This window comes from Lepidochelys kempii, chromosome 3 (genome assembly GCF_965140265.1).
Source record: "Lepidochelys kempii isolate rLepKem1 chromosome 3, rLepKem1.hap2, whole genome shotgun sequence".
Taxonomy (NCBI): Eukaryota; Metazoa; Chordata; order Testudines; family Cheloniidae; genus Lepidochelys; species Lepidochelys kempii.
In genome coordinates this window covers 64393189-64412646 of record NC_133258.1, presented here as the reverse complement: position 1 = coordinate 64412646, position 19458 = coordinate 64393189, and the positions used below count along the sequence as shown (strand labels likewise).

General features: G+C 37.9%; 1 protein-coding gene across 6 annotated transcripts in view; it reads right to left on the bottom strand.

Annotated features, from left to right (window-relative positions):
- Positions 1 to 19458, bottom strand: part of DOP1A (DOP1 leucine zipper like protein A) — an 89981-nt gene that overhangs the window by 36584 nt on the left and 33939 nt on the right. For 4 of the 6 annotated variants that reach the window (XM_073336554.1, XM_073336552.1, XM_073336553.1 and 1 more), the window contains 9 exons: positions 18197 to 18305; positions 16493 to 16613; positions 15208 to 15327; positions 13402 to 13516; positions 12940 to 12969; positions 11897 to 12130; positions 8300 to 8918; positions 5021 to 5295; positions 2392 to 2544 (listed from right to left, as the gene is read on the bottom strand). In XM_073336554.1, the coding sequence (XP_073192655.1) occupies positions 2392 to 2544; positions 5021 to 5295; positions 8300 to 8918; positions 11897 to 12130; positions 12940 to 12969; positions 13402 to 13516; positions 15208 to 15327; positions 16493 to 16613; positions 18197 to 18305 (1776 nt within the window). The other 2 variants (XM_073336556.1, XM_073336557.1) reach the window with 2 other exon arrangements.

The following is a 19458-nucleotide window of genomic DNA, read 5'->3' as shown; positions in this document are numbered from 1 at the left end:
TCAGGAATTTGCACAATTTGCAGCATCAGCAGAATTTGAAAATATCACATCCTTTCTGCAACACAGCCAGTCTAAGGGCAAAGCAAAAGTAGCTGCCGAGATTACAGAGAAATTGCTAAGCAAGGCGTAGTGGGATAATAAAGACCCATGGACAGCAGTAATGGATTGAACAAATATACCAACAGAAAGTCAGGGCAGCAGTCCAGTACACAATCTCATGTCACACCACACACTGATTACTGCCTGCAGCAAATAAACTTTTGAAGCCAGCAGTAGCAGAAAAGGTAACAGAAAAATTAAGAAGTGTCATCAGCAAGCCAAATACTACTACGACAGAGGTAGAAAAGAGCTCTCTGAACTTCTAATAGGACAGCCAGTATAAAGTTCAACCAGCACCTAAAGACAATGACAAAGGATGGAAGGTAGGGACAAAGAGTAGCACCAAGGTTTGAAAGGATTAGATTTTTTATCACTACGTGTCAATTTCTCCGTACACTCACAAACAGAAAAAACATATTTCCTCTGATAAAGGAAGAAAAATGCTGCCTAGAATTTAAGAGTTTGATTTAAGGATATTTACTTTGTACATTTTGACGTGATGTTGACATATTGTGTTTTAACAGTTATAAAGTTTTGAATCTCAAGGTTTATTAAACAATTATTGTCTGACCCTTCCTCCATAATTTCCCGCAACTCTGAAAGTTTAAATAAAGAAAAATTGAAAAGAGTATTTATTTTTAAACATCTATATTAGCCATCCAATTTTTTTTTTAAATCTAATTCTGCCAAGTCTAATCATACTTTGTAGAATGCAGACAACTCTATAGCCCCAGCTGTTATTTCCTACAAGCAACCAGGGACCAGTTGCTCTCAAGAGTTGACCAGGTGAGTTCCAAACAACTATTCAGATGCAGGGGAAACTGGCAATGACTGTGAGGTTAGTTCACCTACTAGCAATGCACAGGAATTGGTAAAGGTAATGCCACAAAATCTAACATCACAGAAATCTCCTGAGGGTAAGTGGCAGGAGAAGAAAGGGACTCAAGGTGGAACCACACAAAGTAGAAGGGATGTAAAGTTGCTCAATCATTTGAAAGACTATGTAGTTAACGGAAACTGCTCACTTTCTGTTCTAGAAAGAGAGATGTTACAGGAATGCTCTCTCTATATATAAACAGTTCAATGAAAAAAGTGCCAATACATAGTGATCAAGAACATGCAGAGAAGTTCTTGGGTTTTGTAGGAGTAATAAAACTTCTTGTTATACACTGCAAATGGCACTGATTGATCTTTACATCAGTTCTTAAAGATCATCAAAGGAGATGCTGAATGAGTTAGAAAGGCAGAATGAGAACCAGGAAGTCAGAGTCACAGGAGCCTAGAGAGAAAAGGAACCCAAAGTAGACAGTGAGCCAATAATTTTAAAAGAAGCAGATACATCAGACGGCTTATTAGAAGCCACCCAAGGCAAGAGGGTTGAGGACAGAAGAGACAGAGACCTCTAAACCACCAAAAAAAGAAGGTGGATAGCAAGGATAGAAGAGACCAAAATCAAGTGGGCCCAAAAGGAAAATAAGTGAGGGGGGTCTGTAAATAACTAAATGAAGAGAGGAGGGACCACCACCACCACTTTCAGGAGGAGTGACAAAAGATCTTCATGGAAGGCATGGCAATAAGAAAAGCTAATTTGGAGAAAGAGTAACAAGTTTTGAGGAGAGAAATGAAGTGGAGACAGCAGAACATGCCAACAAATAGATCGCTTATCAAGGCAAATTTATTGGAGGAGCAGAAGTTATAGGGTTTGCTATAATGTTGGTCAGAATACAGCAAGAGAAGAGAGCAGGAGGAAGAGTGGGCCTAGACTGAGAGAGAGAGAGCGCGCTGCAAAGGGAAGGAGGAGGGGGCAGAGACTGAGGTGGGAAGGAGGAGGATTTACGCCTAGGACTCAGGCACTCGGATCTCAGTTCAATTCCAAGCTTTACCACAGCCTTCTGTATGACTTTGGTTAAGTCATTAAAACTCTCTGCGCCTTACCTCTCCATCTGAAAAATGGGGACAATAACACTTCCTCTGCCTTAGAGGCACTGTGAGGATAAATGAATTAGTGGTTATAAAGCACTCAGACACTATCCATGATGGGATCATAAATTAATTAGATGAAGGACAGAAAGGAAAGGTGAGATGAAGATTTGTGAGAGTTAACAATTTTATAAACATGTTATAATTCTTTACAAATCAGTGTGTATATACGTGCACATATACATGAAATAGCTCAAACTGTCTTATGAGCTACCGAGTCCCTTACTCATACATGTCACTCTATTACTACATTTCCTGATGGTTCCTTTAATTCACCTTTTAATAATCACACAAACAGGAGGGAAGATTTACCTTGTCTCTGTGAGTCAGCTGCTGACTTATAACATCCTCACAAATGCTAGAAGATGGAACCAGGTTATGTAACTGGTAAAAGAGCTCCACACTCTTCTGATGATGTTGAGGAGTTCCATCACCCAACTGGTCCCACAGAGTTGAAGCTACATGCTTTGTAAATGAAAATATATTTTAAGTCAATGAATATCTTGTATTTTTCTGAAAAATTACTAGCTTTACACAATGAAAGGGACATATGCAGTATCAGTGAAAAATATGAACAATTGGGGGAAATTATGTGATTATGCATTGCTTTTATCTCTACAAAAAAGCCAAAAAACACTGCAATACCCTACTGTATAAAGTTCCACAAAATTTCACTCTGAGGATGCAGTACTTGATAGTTTACATTTGTAAAAGTAGAATATTTCAATACTACAATAATTAACTACCTACTACAGAATATTCTTCTGCTGAGCATTTCTGATGACTTCCTAAATCACAAGAGTGGAGCTAGTGTAATTTGTCTCCAGAATTCTGTATCTAATATTGCAATTATAATGTAAAATTAAAATGTTTCTTTTGTAAATAATTTTAAAAACAGTTCACATTTCATAAGTCATAAGTAAGGCTGTCAAGCAATTAAAAATTAATCATGATTAATTGCCCGATTAAAAACATTAATCGCGATTAACTGCACTGTTAAACAATAATAGAATACCATTTATTTAAATATTTTTGGATGTTTTCTACATTTTCAAATACAACACAGAATACAAAGTGTACAGTGCTCACTTTATATTTATTTTTTATTACAAACATTTACACTGTAAAAAAGAAACTTCAATTCACCTCACTGAAGTACTGTACTGCAATCTCTTTATCATGAAAGTTGAACTTACAAACGTATATTTATGTAAAAAAGAATAACTGCACTTAACAATAAAACTATGTAAAACTTTACAGCCTACAAGTCCACTCAGTCCTACTTCTTGTTCAGCCAAACACTCAGACAAACAAGCATTCAGTGTTGCGGGAGGACACGGGAGAGGGGAAGTAAGCAATGACTTGTGCAGGACAAGGGTCTGGGAGCACAGGGGGTGTCAATGGGGAGCAGCAAGCAATAACTTGTGCAGTAGGAGGGTGAGGAAGGTGTCTTGCTGCTGCATCTGGAAAAGTGGTTTCTGGTACTGGGCTCGCCTCCTTTTACTGAGCTAGGTGGGCTCCCTTTGGCTGAGTGAGGCCTTGTTTGCAAGGGAGGGTGGATTTTACCTCAGGGACTCATCACACTGCAGGGGAGGAGAGGCTGGTGCAGGGAGGCTGAGCACACCAGGCCCATATTCTCTGTGGGGTACCCCCAGAGTGGGCAGCCAGCTAGCAGCAATAGGGTACAATGCAGGGGAGCTGGTCCCGGGAGGGAAGGGTCGGCCGTGAACAATAGGGCCAGGGCTGGCTAGGGTGACGATACATCCCATTTTGGCCAAAATGGTCCCCTTTTTCGGCTCTGTCCCACCCATCCCTACTTTTTCACCAAAACAGGGTACTTATCCCAGCTGCAAGGCAGAGCAGACAGTGGCAGCTGCTGCCTGGGGATCAGCTGAAGGCAGCACTGCCCGCCAGCAGGAAAGTGGAGAAATTTGCAGCTCACAGGCAGTGCTGGCTTCAGAGTTGACCACTGGGTGGCACAGAGCTGGGGGGAGGGGCATCAGCCTCAGCCGGGGGAGGCACAGAGCGCGGGGTTGGGGGGGAAGATCAGCCTCAGCTGGGGGAGGCGCGGAGCTCGGGGGCCCAGCCCCAGCTGTGAGCAGCACAGGACTCAGCCCCAGATGCAGGCAGCACGGAGTTGGGGGTGGGGGGGGAGTCAGCGCCAGCCCCAGCCCTGGGAGGCATGGGGAGGGCGGCTTGGGGGCGAGCCCTGCAGGGGGCGGGCAACTCCAGTGAGGCCCTGGCCCTCCTGTTTTTACTTTAAAAAAATATGGTAACCCGAGGGGGGTGGGGAGTATCAAGATCTCTACTCCCCCATTGGATCCAGGATGAGAACTATGTCTTTTCTCTAGCCTCTTCTCTTCCCACCCTCTGCTGGCGGCCTGCATTACTGCACCTGACCAGACAGGTTCTCCAGAGCAGTTCATGCTGCCCTCCCACCCAGAGGATCTGAGATTAAAGCGAGTTAAAAAAAATTAACGCATTAATTGTGCTGTGCCTTAATCGGACACATTAACACCAGTTAAGTGACAGCCCTAGTCATTAGTATTCTTGTTTTTGTTAAACCCCTATCTACCCAGAACATCTTCTCTCAGTTTCATGTCTTGGCTACCTCTCACAACATCTTCTCACGTCTAGTAACTCACTTCTTTCATTTATATTTGCAAAAGACCAATTCAAATCAGCTGTTTATACCTACACTGTGTGGAACTACCTTTAGTAGTAGTAGCTAAATATTTTAATTTGAACAGTAAAACAGAAAATAGCATTTGTCATATAACCCAGTAAGGAAGTTTTATTCCATAACCTAAGAAAGTATAAGAAGGGCAAGGCTGTTGATACAGAGTTGGAAAGAAAGTGTGTCTTCTTGTTGCTGGAAATACAGTCTAAAGAAACTAACGCACAAGAAATAAATGCATGGGCAGTAAGATGATTACTGTACCTTGAAAAAATCTGTCTTTTCAACCATATATCTCAGGTTGCCTTGAGTAAGAGGAGGCCTGATAACTACAGCAACTCTTCCTTGGTTTGGACTAAGGGGCTGTGCAGTTTCCACACTGTTTAGGTTTTCTCCAGTGACAACAGCAACAGATTGAGTCAATCCAACCAAGTCCATTACCAGAGAAATAGCAACACCTTGAATGCTAAAATCACTTGCTTGTCTACAAGCATTCATAAGAGTCTGAAGCCACAATGGAGGCTGTACTTGTTCACAGTCTGAAATGAAAATAAAAGGAAATATTTTCCATTACAAGTGAAATTGTTGTACTGCAATTAATTTTTCTTCCATTCTGCATACCTACTATGCCTCACAACCTATAGTAAATCAACTCTGCAGTATTCTTTTAACGTCTATATTTGTAACCCTCTCTCGTAATACTTATCTGAGAAAATGATTTGTAGTGTCAATAATTCTCTTTATTTTTAATAAAGTTGGTAGCTAAAAAGAACTGAAGCACCATGTCATACCTCCCTTTTAAATTATGTAAAATTTAACAAATGAAAAGGCATTCGAACAAATTATAAATGTGATATTACTATACTAATTTATATAGCACCAGAAGATGTACATGGCATTTTACATTTAGCCAATGTGCCAAACAAACATAATCCCAAAAACAGACAACAGAAGATATAACTCACAGAACAGCAAAGGTCATTTTCTTATGATAAGAATAAACAAACACAATAAGCTCTTATGTACTATATTTTTTCCTCTAGTCTAGGTGAGGTGAACACAAATTGTCCTGCTTTCAACACAACACTGCATTAGATCACTATATTTTACAAATGTGTAAAAGTTCACAAGTCAATCCTAGCACCGCTAAATCAGTTTCAGTATCTCTGTTCTTAAGAGAAAAGTGTATTCTGACCTTTGACATAAAAACTGAATACGATGGGAAGAAGAGCAAACATATTCTTTGCAATTTTAGCTCAAAAATAGTTGGGTTGAATGTATTTCACACCTTTTAGAGAGTATATTTCTATACTATACCAGAGTGCACATTGCTTTTATTTGTTCTCCTGACATAATTACTACCGTCAGGAAATTATCATGAAAGAAATAATGAAATATAAAATCTTGCAACCTAATAATTTTGTTCCAGAAATAACTCCATGGTTTCTTTTGTCAATTTCCACTAAATTTACACAAAAAACTTACTGCAATTCAATGCAAAGTTCATAATGTGAATTGGACTCAAGTAAAAACCTCTTCAGAAACTGAGCGTTAAGCCAGATTTTACACAAATATATATATTTACCTACTCACATTCTTCCCTCATTATCATGAAGTGATCATGAGCTAATTCAGTTTAAACTAAAAGGAAGGATAAACAAAAACAGGTCTGCAAATAAGTTTGTAACTAGGATCCTTGATTTCAAAAGGGCAAACTTTAAAAAATTAAGAGAATTAGTTAGGGAAGTAGACTGACGTGAAGACCTCAAGAATCTGAATGTGGAGAAGGACTGGAACTACTTTAAGTTAAAGTTGCAGAAGCTATTTGAAGCCTGTGACCCAAGGAAGGAGACAAATTTGTTGGGAAGGATTGCGACCAAACCAAGCATCTCAAGAACAAATGGATATAAGCTGGCTATCAACAAGGTTAGGCAGACTGAAGTTCTGGAACAGCCTTCAAAAGGGAGTGATGGGGAGCAAAACACTTAACTGGCTTCAAGGCTGAGCCTGATAAATTTATAGAGGGGATGGGATGATGAGATGGCCTACAATGACCTGTGGGCCATCTGTGACCTCTAGTAGCAAGTACCTCCAATGGCCAGAGACGAAACATTAATGAGGAGGGCTCTGAGTTATTACAATGAATTCTTTCACAGGTGTCTGGCTGGTGGGTCTTGCCGGCATGCTCAGGGTCCAACTGATTGCTATACTTGGTGTCGGGAAGGAATTTTCCCCCAGGTCAGATTGACAGAGACCCTTGGAGTTTTTTGCCTTCCTCCACAGCATGGGTCCCGGGTCACTTAAAGGTTTAAACTAGAGTAATGGTGGATTCTCTGTAATTTGAAGTTTTTAAATTATGATTTGAGGATTTCAGTAACTCAGTATGTTACAGGAGTGGGTGGGTGAGGTTCTGTGGCATGCAATGTGCAGGAGCTCAGACTAGATGATGACGATGGTCCTTTCTGGCCTTAAAGTCTATGAGTCTAAAACAGAAATGTAGGGCTGGAAGAGAACTTGAGAACTCATCAAGTCCAGCCCCCTGTGATAAGGCAGGACTCAGTAAACCTAGACTACCTCGGACAGGTGTTTGTATGACCTGCTCTTAAAAACCTCCAGTGATGGGGATGCCACAACCTCCGTTAAAAGCCTGTTCTAGAGCTTAACTACCCTTAGAAAGTTTTTCCTAATATCTAATTACAGAGCACTGTTTCTTTCCCATAAAATGCCCTCTCAACACCATGCAATGCTCTCTACCACAAGTCAAAAACAAAAAGCTACATTTAAACAATCTTAAGTTTCAAAGATGAATAAACAAAATCCCAGATGTCAGAGAGAGGGCATTTAATTATAATGCAAATTTACTCCTAATTTTTCAGTTCAGTAACTGTACCTGTGAAATTTGTGAATGTTGTCAGCTGGCACTTATAACCTTAATCTTAAACACTACATTTCAACAGCAAAATAAATTTAGAAATAAATTTAGAAATAAACTCTTGGGTAGTGCAAATTTTACTGAACTGAAATTTATAACTTACGGTTATACATTTGTTTCAAAGGGCATAAATATGGATAACAATCTAAACTATTAAAAAAGAGTTAAAGGCATGTTTGATGTAATCTTGTCACTATTCCATATATGTATTCAATGTGCAAATACATTCCAAGGCACAAGAAGAACACTAGTAACAAAGAACCTTGATGGATCCATGTATTATGTATTTCACACGTCGACAGCAGAATCTAGAAACTAGGTTCCACTCTAAGGTTCTTCCGTGTAATACATATTCATTACTCAAAACATACATGTATTAAAAATCACATCAAAACATCAATTTTCTTGTAACTGTATTAAAAATATTTTAGTTTCTAAAATGTAATCCAAGTCATAAAAGAAAAAAAAAATCTATGTCCCTACAAGGAACAACAAGCAACAATGTAAATATAGAAAGACTCCAACTACTTTTCAGATTTTCTAAAGAACAGTTTAAACTAAGAACTGAATATACGAGGAAAAAAAGGAGAAAGTAAGAAAATGTTACTTACCAAAATCAGATTTCTCAGGATGTAATTCTGATGTGTGGCTCCCCTCTGCAATGTAAACCGGAAAACTTGAACATTCAAGATATAACTGACATGCAGCAATAAAGGCAGAAAGGTATTCTTTTGGCATTTTATTTCTTTTTTTCCCCTTAGCATCTCCTTGTGATTCTCTGTCCCATTTTGTAGATTGTCCTTGCTCTCTAGTGAGGTCCATTTGAAGCTCTGTTGCCAAGGGCTGAGACAAGGAATTACTCTGAATTATATACAGGTTGATAAATCTAGTTAAAAATTGTTGGACATACTCCAAGCAGCACTGCATTGCAGTCTTTTGGATCATCTTCCCACTTCGAGTTGCTGACCCCTGTGCAATTATGGAAGGAGGCTGTACAATGGTTTCCTCAGATCCCACAGTCGATGCTGTCTCAGTCTCTGAGGATGTGCTACCTATAATAGCGATACCAGGTGCTTCGTGGCCTTCACTCAATGCTCTGTCAATGTCAACAGCTGTATCTGCCTGGTACTGTACAAACTCAGTAAATCCACTTTCTGATGATCGACTGCTTGGAGGATTTTCACCATCTTCGAATACATCATAAGGATTTTCAAGTGAAACTGATGGCAGCTAGTTGAGATAAAAGTATAGATAACTATAGATTAAACAGTAAAAATGAATGTCACTAATTAGTGATAAGAAATCATTAACTTATTTCCTAGTTTGAAAAGAATGGCAGTTTTGAGTTCTCCTTAGGGTTGCCAATTTTCACTGGACACATTCCTGGAGGTTTCCTCACATGACATAATCTTTAATTAAAGATTAATCTTTAATTCCTGGGAACTCCAGGACAATCCTGGAGGGTTGGCAGCCCTAGTTCTGTTCTATTACGAAGTTTTAAATTATGTGTTTATATACTCTTATTGTTGATCCCTTCCATACATTTTCCTGTCAAAACCAAGTTTTTAAAACTCCCAAAGAAGTATATTTACATGGCATGTCAACTATAACAGGAGATATCACTGTCTATCAACTGAAATATATGCATTTTAAGAAGATTTTAAACAAACAATTTATATTTTAATATGGATTGAGGGAGAAGGGATCAACATAGTAAAATTATAAGTCATTTGAAAAAAATCCTCAAATGTTAAAGAGAGTGGAAGACAAGGCACTAAAATTTACAGTCATTTTAGCTAGACAAGATGGTTGAGATAATATCTTTTATTGGACCAACTTCGGTGAAAAAGACAAGCTTTTGAGCTACACACAGCTATCCTTCAGGTCTGGGAAAGGTACTAAGAGCGTCACAACTAAATACAAAATCAAGCACATAGTTTAGCATAAGTAGTTAGCACATATTGTAAGGGACCATTCAAGGGTTGAAAGATATTACCTCACCCACGTTGTCTCTCTAGTATCCTGGGACCGACACGGCTATAATAACACTGCATAGTCATTTTAGCCGACAGACTTCCTGGAATGTTTAGGTTTTAGGATTTTCTTACATAAAGGAGCTGGCAGCTTGCAATCTGTTAACTGGAAAACTGTTCCAGTCATAGGAAGCAATATGAAAGGGTGGTGGAATGATGGAAGTGGGTGAAGGAGATGAAGGGAGTTGTCAAGAGAGAGGCTTGAGAGGACTGGAAAGAGTGGGAAGAGGTAAAATTTCTCTACAATCAAGAGATAGTTTTATAGGATGCCAATGCTCAAATAATTACATTAAAGATAGTAATGAATTTTGACCTACAATTGTGTAGGTGTATAGTTGGTACAAAGCTTCACGATTATTGTTATTGTTGTTGTTAATTTGTACTATTTAACCAGGATGAACTTGTTTCACATAATGTAAAATACTACAGATTGTCAAGGCATCTTTCAAAAAAGAGAAAACAGCTGAATTTTGGAGCCAAAAATGAGGAATTAAAAGAATTATTAAACAAAACAGAAATTTTCCCAACTGCATACTTTTAAAAAACACCATTAATTATTAATGAGTCGTTCGAAGTTCTTTACGAAATTAAGAGTTTTAATTCCAATATAATAAATAGCAATCAAAATCTAATGTGTTAAAAAGTTGGGATGGTCTCTCAACACAGAGCATAAATTCTTAGATTCTCAGCATAAAACTTGGTACCTAGCATCTTTCCCTCCTGTACCCAAAATATGTAATATATATAAAATCAAAGTGTGGGATTTCCTTCATATAAGTTTGTAGTTGTGTAAGACTTAGTATATTTTGGTTCAAAAGAATTGATCACTTACAAGATTTTTTAGAAATGTAAACTGTTAGCAGGTGAAAGTAAGCCAGTACGGCGTACCAGCAAGAGCCAGTACACAGCCAGCCGTACTGGCAGGGGGCAGCTTCCCCAGGCCAGCAATTTAAAAGGGCCCAGGGCTCTCGGCAGCGGCCAGAGCCCCGGCCCTTTATATCGCCACCAGAGCCCCAGGGCTCCCAGCCACTACCGCCGCTCCAGCTACCATGGGGCTCTGGTGGTGATTTAAAGGCCACAGGGCTCCCGGCCACTGCTACTGCAGCCGGAGCCCCAGGGTAGTGGTGGCAGCCAGGAGCCCCAGGGCTCCAGTGCCAATTTAAAGGGCCCAGGGATTTAAAGGCTCTGCCCCTTCCGCCCCTCCCCACCCCTTCCGGTTGAGGGCCCCCCCCCCCACATACCTTTCTCAGGACCCCGGCCCTGCGTACTGGTAAGTCCCTTCAGTTACTTTCACCCCCGACTGTTAGAAACTGAAATTTGTTTGAAATAGAAACAGTTGCTGGTTTTTTTGTTCCTTCTCTTTGTTTATTAAATGATTTTGAGATATACATATTTGATAAAACATTAAATTAATTCAAAAGAACTAATTTATCTGATCTATGCAAATTTATAAAAAGGCATTGGTTAAGAGCTTTAGAACTATCTCCAAATGGTAAAAGGAAATGATGACTATGATGCCTGATCCAATGCCTATTGATATCAATGGAAGTTTTGCCACTGAATTCAATGGACACTGGATCCAGCCTTTAGAGTTTTTTATATATTGGCTTAGAGATTTATCCAAATATTTCTCAAGGGAGGTCTCTAATTCTTACTTAGGTCCTGAATTTGAAGTGACTTATGCATATACTTAACATTAAAAAGTATGTATAAATCCTTGAATGATTGGGGCCTTCATCTGCAATTAATTGAGCAGTTCCAATGTTTTTATTAATCAAGGCTCAATTATGTTTACATTTATTGTTATACATTTTTTTTGTAAAAGACAGTTTATATTTTTCCCATCTACAGTTTGCTGCTTTTGCATGTTTTAAGAAACTTAAAAATGACTGTAAAACTAAAAATAGCACAAGCTGAACTTAAAAAAAGGTGGAAACAGGACTGAGAAAAATGGTGAGGAACTTGAGGAGACATACAATATTATACTAACAAATTCATCAGAAGAAGATGGGTCAGGTTTTTGAAAGTACTCAGCATTGACCTAACTTGAAATCACTAGCGAAATTTCCCACTGTCTTCAATACTAGCAGAGTTGGGCTAACACTGAGAATTTTGAAAAACCCACATTTTACACAAAATTAATACAAAAGGATGCAAAGGCTATTAATAAATTACCTTTTTATCTTCCCATTCTTTGATGGAGCTGTTGTGTCCACTTGGAAGCTGCAGAGTACCATCTGTACCTGCAGACAATAGCGGAGGTTGAACCTTACTAAGGATCTTTGAGCAGAGCCTGAGGGAATCAGTTAGTTCAGACAAGTGCAAAGTGTGAAGATGGCTTGTCAATGCAGAAATCATTCTGAGCAACAACTGAGGCAGATGTTCTGTTTGTATTTCAATGTAGGTCTCCTAACAAAAAGATGATAAAATTGAAAAAGTGTCTTATAACCCCCACCCTAAAATGTATTTGCTATAGCTATACAATAGAACCTTAGAGTTACAAACACCTTGGGAATTGAGGCTGTTCATAACTCTGAACAAAACGTGGTTCTTTCAAAAGTTTACAACTGATCATTGACTTAAGACAAGTCTGAAACTCTACTCTGCAAAAGAAAAATGCTGCTTTTAACCATCTTACTTTAAAAGAAACAAGCACAGAAAGTTTCCTTACCTTATCAAATCTTTTTTTTTTAAATTTCCCTTTATTTTTTAGTAGTTTACATTTAACACAATACTGTACTGTATTTGCTTTGTTGTTGTTGTTGTTGTTGTCTCTGCTGCTGCCTGATTGCATACTTCTGGTTCCAAAAGAGGTATGTAGTTGACCCGTCAGTGTGTAACTCTGATGTTCGTAACTCTGAGGTTCTACTGTACAACTATCACATACAGTTAATTTTATTCTAAGCTTCTTAACAATGCAAGTGGCAAATAAAATCTAGAAGTCCTCCAAGTCTGATATTCTATGCATTAACTTTATGAGGGATAAAAGGGAATTGTTTTTCAGTGCATGTTTAATCATTGGATATGCTCAGAGTTTTCAGAATTTTAAATCTCCTTCATTTATACAACAAATAGATTACAAAGAATTTTGTAACACTGATGGGATTAAAAAATTACCCCCAATCCCCTTTGTATTTTAATTTTCTCAAAATACAGATTTAAGAGTGAAAAGTAGCAAATCATTAATAACTAAAGGAAAAACAGGCTGAATGCCATACCTGACACAGCACTCTCATACTTCTAGTAGGCTTTGAAATGAGAAAGCAAAAGAATTGAGGAGGGAAGACAGATACAGGAAAAACAGTTCTAGCAGTCTTCATCAAATAAAGCAATGTCAATAGATAAAAGAAGATAAATATCTTACTGTGACATTCAGAACAATTAGCACCCAATGAATTGCATCATCTAACTATTTATCATATAAAACCCCAATGCAACAGGTTACATTTGTAACTAATACAGTATAAATTTTAGAAAAGGAAAAGATGGGATAAAATTCAAAATAGAATCAGATGACAAACAAGCTAACAGAATTTGCAGGCTCATGCATCAGAAGAACATAAAGGCTGATTTGTTTATGTGTCAAAATCCAAAATTCAAATTTCAAAAGTGCTTTATAAATCAGAGTACAGAAGTAGTGTCCTCATATACCTACAACCAATGAAGAAAGGAATTCTTACCAAAGAAACTATATCCAACAAAAAATCCACTAGTAGGCAGAAATTGGTCAGGGGCAGCTCAGCTGACTCATTACCACCTACAGGCCCAGTCTGAAGTCTAGCATGCAATGTCCTCCTATGAAATTAAAATATGTTATTGTTGTTTTTGTTTACATATGACATGATTAAGTAACAACTTAATTCACAGGTGCATACGTCAAGGATGCTGCATAAGAACAAACTAGCAGCCCAGTTGTTCCTTCTTCAACAAACAGTTGAATCAGTTTATAGATGACCATACAATCCTTATCTATCTGAAATACAAAGGAAGTTCAATATTTTATGAAGGGCAGCTACACCATTGTGTGCCATGACACACATAAGCAAGGCTGGGCTACAGGAAATTGTTTTGGTAAATCCATACATTTTCCCCTCACTTGGTGGTTGCCTGTTTTCTTTCATTCAGAAATTCAGAATCTGCTTAAAACACAACAAAATGGAAGAAATCCCCCTCCCTGCCAAAGGTAAATATTACCAAATAGTAACCAATTTCATCTCAGTTTTCAGGAAAGTCATACTTTCAAGGAAGTTGCTATTATTCTGTGCCTCATACTGGCACCTTTATCTATAGCGCTCTCAAAGTCCCCATCTGAAATCCATAGTTTTCTTCTAATTAAAATTCCCACTGTGGGAAAAATAGCTTTCTGTGCAGAGTATCATCATACAGATGAAATTTAATACCCACGTATAAATAGTAACTTACATTCATATATTTATCCTTGAGAGTCTCTCAAGGCTCCTTTTGCTGTAATTCTGAGGAGGTAGCATTGCCTTGAAAGGCTATGAAGGACCAGTGAAAATACCTTCTAATTTTCTAAATGTTTTTTAAATTTGAACAAGGACCACAACTCAGAGCCTAAAAAGAGGAACACCTGTGAGGAACGATCTCTCCAGATATGACGACAGTATTTTCTCAAGCCCAGATCTGTACAGTATTTAATAGAAGGGTAAAGAGTCAAAGCATTGTAAGCACCGATGCACATCTTTTGCTCGCCACGCAGATTGTTGATCAGAGGGAAACATTTTCAAAACCCTTTTGGGGCACAGGCTAAGAGACCCAACAACATACACCAAAAACAACAAAAAAAGAACATTTCTACCTAATCCAGTCAAATATATCATATGCTACAGATAATGAATTTATAGGAGGATAACTTTATTACATGGACAGTAAGTGTGAAACAATCTACCCAAAACCTTTTCTTGTCACTTTTTCCAAAGGAATTTACCTATCCATGCTGAAGAGGCAGTGGCAGGAAGACAAGAGAGCTCTGCAAAGATTTCTCTTACTAAAATCAAGATATCAATACCTTGATTATTCCCAGATCAAGAAAGGGAACTAAAAATAATCTGAATCTCAGAAATTAGGCCTGGTCTATACTTTGAAGTTTTACTGGTTTATCTACTTTGGTTACAGGGTGGGAATTTTTTTTACTGAAATAGCTATACCAGTGAAAGTCCTAGTGTAGACACAGTTATATCAGTACAAAGTGACTTATATTGGTATACTTATTCCCCTCCCCATGCAGGAGTAGCTATACCAGAACAAACTACCTTTATACTGATATAACTGCATCCACACTAGGGGGATTGCATTCCTTTAATTATACGGATATAGTTAAAACAATACAAGTTTCTAGTATAGACAAGCCTTTGCAGGTGGAGTACAATTATTAGTACATCTTGTCCACCTCCCTGTCAATACACAAACCAAAAAATGTAAAGCCAATTCCAATTTTACATTTACAGCTATTAAATACAACTTACCTACAACATTCTTCAAACCAACGAGCAATGTAATCCCACATATAATAAGGCTCAAAGGAATTAAAGAGAAGATTGGCAGTTTTAATCAGCTCTGCGGTTTTCTTATTTTCCCTCAATTTGCTAAAAGAAAATAAAAAATAGTAGTACAATTTAATATATATTACTATGCTGTGATTTAAGTGTTATGCAAAGGCGTATAATTCTGAATTTACTCACTGCAATGCTGATATTAACACACTGGTTCCCTCCCTCTCCTTTAATGGCAGCTCTTCAGCTGGGCATGCACTATTGCTTTTTACATCATGTCCTTGCATGGTTGCCATATTTCTTGCTCATCCCACTCTGTCTCAGATCTGTTTTCCCTTTTCTATATATTTTTACTGGATCTGGTTTCCAATTTTCATTCTTATTTTTCTTTATTTTATTTTTCTCCCCCTTCCCTGTCCTCCTCCAACATTCTGTTTCCCTCTTTGTCTCAGCTGCCTCTCTCTCTGACTCCACTCTCCTGGTCTCTCTACTCCCTTCATTTTGCTCTCCCTTTTTCTCCTCCCTAATGGCTTCTCTTTCTTTGCCACCCCCAAAATCCAGAGAGATCTGTACTAGACCTCTTTTGTTGCCTCTCTTTGTGTGCAAGAGCAGATCAGAGGCTCTCTGCCTGTGCAGCCTCCCAATTTCTGTTGCTTCATTGATGCAGCTTCTCTTCATGTTTCTGAAGACAAGTGACTTAAGGGAAGCCCACCTGCTGCTCCCTAGTTTCAGCCATATCTGTAGTGGTGGAGGAGTGGGTCACTTTCCCCACTCATACCATCTTCTTCTCTCTGCTGACACCTCACATAACTTCACCTGCCAGCCTCTCACCCCTCACTGCTTTTTCTCATGAGTGCCAAACATGGGAAAGGGAGAGCTCTTAGAACTCTCTTCCTGCCCGTCCATGACACACAGCATTCACATGGAGTTTTGCCTTCACACCAGTAAATGTACATTTACAGTAAACAATTGCAAAATAAAGTGACTGATATTGGTACCTTTTTAGCACAGTAAATGTCATTAAATAAAATAAAACTATAGATGTCCATTCCATCATGTCCCAAGGAAAATCTTCAATTGAGATCAATGAGAGCTTTGCCTTTCCCTTTCAGAGGAGCAGGCTTCAAGATATTGCTGCGTATTTAGCATGCATTCAGCAATAAACAAGTTCTACTATTTATTAATGTTTATATTTAAAATTTATACTATTTTCTGTTAAAGAGGAAGCATATGTTATATTCTTTTCCTTGTACTCTACCTGCTTAGTTGTGTGTGATCTTTGCTGAAGGAAAGTTCCATCTGAAGATCCAGCTCAGCTTTGCATTGTGTATATAATGTTCTAAATACTTCAATCAATACATCCTCTAAGATTACAGGTCCTAAAATGACCATGAGAAATAGCTGCAATGACAACCTTGTAAAATTAAGGACATTCCAATGATCAGTATCTGAACCCTAACCAAATCATTGGAATCTACAGTTTCATTTACTAAAGCCACAAAATCACTTTTACTCAGATAACTTACAAAGCTGAACAGAATCCCACTTATATTTTGTGCATTCTTATGCATAGTAGAATTTAAAACTATACATATTTTATACAATAATATGCTATTCAATAGGATGTGCAGGCAATTATCTGTGTGAATCCTAGTGAGTTAAATTTATCTCATAAAGCTAAACCTTGACATCTCATGATGAAAATCTACCTGACAGTGTAAGGTAAAAAATTAGAAGTAAAATATTTTGAGCATCTTTACTCTGATTCAGTTGAAGTGGGTTCTTCTCCATTTTTGGCTACAAATGTGCAAGACAGTCTTTGCATCAGACTCACATTAGATTCCAACAAACTCCTGAGGTTTAAGAAAAGCATCTGACTTTGAAATGAGTTGCAATAGTTCACAAAGTGGTCTGTCTTCAGAGAAGAAGAGCTTTCTGTGCTTTCTCTTGGCCTCACCTTGCTCCCATTAGTGGGAACACCACCACTGACTTCTGCAGGAGCAAAGTCTTCGTTTAATCTGCCAAACCAATTTGCCAACATGATCCTCACAGCTGTGCTTACTTCATTAAATCTTAATGTGCACAGTGTCAGTAAGATTTAAACTGTCTGGCTCAGAAATTATGGGTGACTGAAAAGCCAAACTATATGATAAAAAAATACAGTTAGACTTTGACGACTTCTCAGTCATTCATAATTTCTGAGCCAGGCATTTTAAATGTTACTGACACTGCATATGTTAAGACTGAGTGAAGTGAGAACAGATATGTGGATCATGTTGGCAAAATTCCATACATATGTATCATCTCTCCACATCCCCACACTTTTAATTTCCACTTACTGTGGATAATGTTTGTAAATATTAAGGAATTTAATTACTTGTTTGTTTATTAAAAATGACTACATCCTTTATAAGCCAATCAATTCTTACTGATAAGCTCTTTATGTACTAGACAAAATGTGGTATTATATTTTTAATATTTCAAAACATGTGTGTGTTGGGATAATGAGCAAGGGGCCTTGGGATCACATAAGCAGTAGTTATTGGGATATTTTTCCCATTTCTCTGTAACAGTGTGGTGGCTATGGTTTGTTTTTCTTAGAGAATTAAAAATCTAAATAGCATTCCCCTCAAGATTCAAATAACTTTGGGAAGATCAATTTTGGGGCCTAAACTACTTCTCAGTATTACTTTAACTTCAGATTTACTGCATGGAGTAGAACAATTAGGTTTTTGGGGGGAGGTGAGAAAGTAGTATGTGATTACATTGGAAGACACTATATAGTCCAACTCTACCATCTATTTACTGCACATTTCTTGAACATACCTACTACTTTGTTAATATCCTCCACTTAAGAAGTTATCCAGAACATTGCTTTATATGCTAGTCAACCAAAAGAATTAATAATTTTTAGCAAAATGTAACAAAAAATATATTTAAGGTTAGAAATATATGAGAGTACCTAGTTCAGGTTTGTCCAGTAAACTGATAAAAATCCGAAAAGGCTTTAGGTCCTGCATCAGTGTGCTCTCTTCTCCATGTCCATTAACTTGTAAGATTCCCACCATTGCCTATAAAAAGCATACACAGATCAGAAAATCAAGAAGAAAAGAACAGCTTCAGAAAGCAGGCAATTATGAAAACATGCAAAAAGGGGAATTACTCACAGTGGAGGAGACCCTGTTTTCTTACCTCCCTGCAGCTCATTCTCCATACCTAGGCATTCCCCTTATTGTCGATCACATTCTATTCCACAGAAGTGGAACATATTCTAATATTTGTAGAAAGGTGGGGAACACACAGTATAGTAGCATAAATAGATGCTTACTCAAAATTTCTTAAGAGTAATGAACAAGGGGTATAAAGTGATGATGTAGCTACTTGAGAAGGTAAAAAAAAATAAATAAAGGGCTAAATAAAACAATAATCTACCTATTCAGGATGCAGCTTGGCTGTCAGACTATTTTCTTTAGCTCAACTGTATAGAACAAGTAGCGACGAAAGCTTCAAAAGTAAGGGAAAACAATGAACTCCTATACTGAAGTACTTTATTCCATGCCACCAGATGCAGAATAAAACTAACTAGACTCTCAGAAGCTATTTAGTTTCTCTCTGCTGCTGGCACAGCAATCTATGAGTAGGCGCTAGTGCATTTCTTCTAGAGCTTCTAAAAAAGAGAAGACAGAAGGAATGAGACAGAAAAAAGGTTTGATCTTCCATTTACTAAGAGGTGAGTATCATCACACAGTATCTTGGAAAATCTTCTACACCTGAACATGCTTTTAGAGAGGCAGACTTTTCAAGACATGGCATCAAAGGACAAGCAAGTCCAAAAATCAGAAGAAAATACAAAAGAAGAGAAAAAAGACTGGCAAAGAAAGAAGAGGAGAGGGGCAATCAACATTTTGAAAGGCTTTTCAATGGTAGTAAGTTGCTGTTGATGACAATTTTAACATGATATGCTAGTGTTTGTCATGCTCTTTAAGAAAGATCTTGAAAGAATATACAAGTGGGCTCTGCCCTTTATTGGAAAAAACAGGTATCCTCTACCTTGAGCATGACTGCTAAGAAAAAATGGAAATGGATTGTATAAATATTGGCACCCTTTCTAGCATCATGAGAGAGGGAAAAGATTAAATGGATAAAGGCATCAGTCAAACATCCAGGTGAATGAAAGACACAGGAATGGATTTAATCTGCAGGCCATAACTTTATTACCTTAAC